This window comes from Aegilops tauschii, chromosome 7 (genome assembly GCF_002575655.3).
Source record: "Aegilops tauschii subsp. strangulata cultivar AL8/78 chromosome 7, Aet v6.0, whole genome shotgun sequence".
NCBI classification, from domain to species: domain Eukaryota; kingdom Viridiplantae; phylum Streptophyta; class Magnoliopsida; order Poales; family Poaceae; genus Aegilops; species Aegilops tauschii.
In genome coordinates this window covers 603,204,883-603,209,555 of record NC_053041.3, presented here as the reverse complement: position 1 = coordinate 603,209,555, position 4,673 = coordinate 603,204,883, and the positions used below count along the sequence as shown (strand labels likewise).

The 4,673-nt window shown below is 48.5% G+C and overlaps 1 protein-coding gene across 1 annotated transcript; it reads right to left on the bottom strand.

Moving 5' to 3' along the window:
- Positions 1-2,837: 2,837 nt before the first annotated feature.
- Positions 2,838-4,418, bottom strand: LOC109732016 (uncharacterized). The gene is made up of 2 exons (XM_020291206.4): positions 4,099-4,418; positions 2,838-3,340 (listed from the first exon to the last, which is right to left on the bottom strand). The coding sequence occupies exons 1-2, from the start codon at positions 4,202-4,204 to the stop codon at positions 3,129-3,131; spliced, it is 318 nt and encodes a 105-aa protein (XP_020146795.1). The 5' UTR covers positions 4,205-4,418; the 3' UTR covers positions 2,838-3,128.
- Between the last annotated feature and the right edge of the window lie 255 nt (positions 4,419-4,673).

Genomic DNA, 4,673 nt, shown 5'->3' with positions numbered 1-4,673 from the left:
TAGCTAACAATTTGATTGTTTAAACAATCCATAGTTTGTAGATTTCTTATTACCTGAACACAGTCTTATAACATTTTAGGACCTCTGATCGTAGTTTTAAATAGCGCTATCTCGGCACTATTACCCTGCTATAGCGTTTGGAGGGGCTCGCGCTAAACGCATCGTGTACAATTTAGCGCGCCAAATCGTCAATTTAGTGCCAAACCAAGAATGCCATAAACCGCTATTTAAAACTATGCCTCGGGTACTTGAGTACTTGCATCTAACTTCAGTGCTACTGTTTAAGCAATGACATGGCTAAGACAATGTAGTAGTAAATTTTTTCCAGATTACAATCACAAGAGAAGTGAGCAGGCATATTCGATGGCACCCGGCCAATAGTAATACACAAAAGCATTTTCACAATGCCAAATAGTTTTACCACCACATATTTAATTTATCCTTCCCTTGAAATGCCCAGTTACTTCTGTCTTGAACTCAAAACATGCGACATTGTTTACTTCCTGCAACTACCTTTATGTGCGCACATGTACTGTGCCTTAAGTTTGATATGCTCAGATGGATGCAATTTTTCTTTCTGTTCCTATCTTATTTCTGTAAGATGACACGCACAGGATACCAGTGCAAATAAGTTTCAAAACTAGATTTATAAAAAAATAAATTCCAAAACTAGAGGGTATGTGTACTGCCAATGTGTACGACTCATTAGAAATGAAAGCCATGGGATAAATACATTGCTGGATACATAGTCTTTATAATCCAAATATTTGTCTCCCACCCCTTATGATTTAAACAAATATATCAAGCATTTTTTATTTGTCATGTATATGATTATGTTATTATGATATTGATGGCATTTACTTTAATTATTGTTTGTAATTTGTAATATGCGTAAGAGTTTTTCCCCAAAAGTTTCTCTTCACCTGTTGATAATTGTTTATAATTTCCGTTCATTGTCCTTCCGTATTGTTACAATGAAATACGACATGTTCAATGATTTTCCCCGCAATATAATTCTGATCCGCTTACTCGATCCTGCCTATTTTTACAACTCTTAGTGATCAGTATGGAATAAAGGCAACCATTTTTATATACTTGAGAAGCTAACCTATCTTACAAAGCTATTTCCAAAATATAAATATATATTTTAATTCATCTTTGCAAATAGTATTGAAAAACTCTCCATTGTAAATAGTTTTCCAAGAAGAATGTTGTGTTTTTTTCATTTTGAATTTTGGACTATTAGATTCAATGATATGTATCTTCCTAAAACCCTAGCCCGTGCGTTGCACGGGTTGATGACTAGTGAGGCAAATCACAGAGCTACCAAGCTGCGTCACAATTGACACCGAAGACCACTAGAACAAGACCAACACCTGAGGACACCACAAACCAACGTACCCACACCCATTTGCGCCAAGAGGAAGTCGTCGTAGCGATGGAAAGGCTTAGGCAGACCTTGAGTGGGCGTCGTCGAGAGAGCTTCGGCGACGATGTACATTGCACATCGGAGGCCCAAGCCCAGAGCAATTGCCACCAGCAACTTGAGCTGCACCATCGGGACTCCTCGAGCAACAAGGCGATGCCTTCAAGGAGAGATTGATGCCGTAACACCGCCATCGCCTTGTCCGAGGTCGGACCCCCCCCACCCCCCCTAGCACAAGGGAGTCGGATCGGAGCCAAGACAATACCTCCACGGAGGGGACGAAGCCCACGGGTGTCGCTGTTGTTAGCCTCGGACTCGCGAAGCAAGGATTTCTCCCAACCCCAGACCACAAATCCCAAGTCCGGAGCTCCTCAAACGAGACGGCCACCGCAACGGAAGGAGAGCACATCTCGTAGCACAACCTCCGCCACCACCACACGAACCAGATCAAGAATAGGGCATCGCAGCCTCTGCCCAGATCCAAGTCGCACCATAGATTCACCTCCACCGCGCGCACATTGCGCGACCACCACCACCGCGCCCACAACAAACCACGACCACCGCCGCCGCGCAAGACATCACACAGACCAAGCCCGGGGTGGACTATGGGCCCCAGCGTCATGCTGCCATGCCCAGCCCCGTCGGCCGCCTGACAGAGCCAGCCCAGGCTACTGGCACCAGACCCGGCCATGCCTAGGCCCACCACGCTCCCGCACCTCCGGTCTTCCCCAACCACGCCGTTGGACGCCTCAGCCACTAGCACCAGCAGTGAAAGAATCTTGGCAGGAGAACCCTAGATCCGCCGCCACCGATGCTACGGCCGGCCCCACACTGTCCACGCGGCCGTGAAGGCGGTGTCTTGGGTTCGCTCAAACCGCACCGTGGAAGCAGCGTGAGCGAACGAGGGGAAAACTTCTTCCATGACTTTCGTCTTGCATGTTGAATATTCAATAAACCTACATGCACGGACGATTATGAAGCTTTTACTTAATCTTTCTCACAAACTAACCTCTCCCCTCTGATTTTCAATGGGGTGGGGCCCGCCTCATCCCCAACTTCCAATCCCACGTTAGCCTGGCCGTTGATCCCGTGAAAAAATCCCCCACATAAAGATTAAGAAGGTGTTTGTTTTCAGGGACTTATAGGTTTAGGGACTTAAGAAAGTCCCTATAAGTCCCATCTAAACCAAACAGGAGGGACTTATAGGGACTTAAGGTGGGCATTTGAGACTTATGAAATAAGACTCTCAAGGAGAGTCTTATAGGGACTTATAGTTGTAATATGGTCTTTTAGTCCATGTTCCCAGAAACCAAACAAATACGGACTTTTTAGGGACTTGGGACTTATAAGTTGAGACTAAAAAAAAATCTTAGGACTTATGAACCAAACAGGGCCTAAAGCTGCCCCCGCATAAAGATGGTCAAAAGACTCTATATCGATGGGGGCAAAGTCCAAAGTCCAAACTGCTCTGTCCAAGCCAGAGCACGGGCAAATTAACACCAGATAAGAGCAGAACTCAATTGCTCTGTCCAAAAACTATACAATAATCTTGTATACACATGCATGGTCGGGCTGGTCTGGTCGCAGGGATCATTGCCATGAACTCGGGGCGCAATGGCAGGCAGCAGCATGACAGCGGCAGGGTGCCATGATATATGCCTTCTGTCCACATTGCCAGGCACCAGCTCGTACGCCGTTCGCCTCACTGCGCTGCAGCGGCGCGCGGCGACCGGGCGGGCCAGAACGACGGAGGCAGCCTCCAGAACGGCCTCTTCCGCCGCTGCTGCTGCTGCTTCGCCGGCGCCGAGGCGGCGGCAGCGGCCTCCTTGTCGGAGCTGAGCATGTCCCACATCACCTGCACGTCGTGGTAGCCGCACGTCTGCACGTCCTGGTGAAGGTTCAGGACCCCGCACTCTGCATACCATTCATCCCATACACGAAGGTTAAAGCAGTGTGTTAGTACTCCTATTTACTAAATTCGCAAAAAAGAAAAGATTAAAGCAGTGTGTTAGTACTCCTAAATACTACATTATGCAGCAAATTATTTGCATTGTGTACTACTATATACTCCTATTTCAGAGAGAGAATACCGGGTGATGTATCCGCGTAACCACCATAAGGGCTGCGGATTAGATTAGGTGGTCCAAAGTACATAATGGAAATGGGCGGTTGGAAGCACGAGATAACGTGTCCCTAGTCCTTTGGTGTGCAGCAGCGTGCAAAAAGATAACGCGCATGGACCATGGCCGATCTCTCTGATCCGTTTGTTTGCTTCTTGTGATAATGCTCCTTCACCTAATTCTTTGGAGCACTGCTACTATCTTCTGGTTCCATGAACTGACCACGAATCTTATTGTCTTTCCATTAACTATTGGGTATATTCTTGATTGAGTAGTACCATAAGATGCCATTTGAGTGTCTTCTCTAAAAAAAACTAAGCACGACGGCTCCGCAAATTTTGGTCTCGGAGATTAATTGGTTCAGTCATGATGATTTTGCGGTCGCATTAGCTAGATGCATGCCTGAGCCTGCCTAAGCTAACATGCAAAGTCTAGGAAAACGGGTCGATTGCATTGTACGTACTACTATTTCTACGAAGTTCATCGATCCAGTTCACGCTTCAGTGGCAGTTCCAAGAAAAGCAGAGTAGCGAGTAGTGGTGGCTTACGTACCGCCCTTGCGGACGCGGGCGCGGGCGGCGGCGACGGCGAGCCTGCAGGCGCGGCGCATGGGCGCGACCACCCTTGCCCGCCACCACGCCATGACGCGCGCCCCCATCTGCCGGTGCCGCCGCTGTCGCCGCCGCGTCGCCGGCTGCCTCGCCTCTGCTTCGCCGGCGCCGGCGAAGGGCTCCGCCGGACGCCGGGGACGGCCGCCCAGCCTCGCCGTGGCTGCCACCCGCCGGCACAGCCTCGCGAGGAGCCTGCGTCCGCCCTGCCTCTCCAACAATTAGGCCTCTGACGGATGAACCTCACCCACACGGCCACACCACACCACACTCCCTAGCTAGCAGTTCTATATAAGCGTGCGCTTAAGCTCTGGGGCCCTACCGACTTGCCGCAGCAGTGCTAGTTCCCAGCGTGGAAAAATGCATAAAACGTGTAGACAACGTGTAAACTTTTCATAAATCTTCCAACAAAACCGTCCTCTAGCAAAAAATTCTCTACTAACAAAATCGTCATGTATATGTGCAAAATTTCCGCCTCTGGATTCGAAATGACCTGTTCGATTCTACACATACTCTATC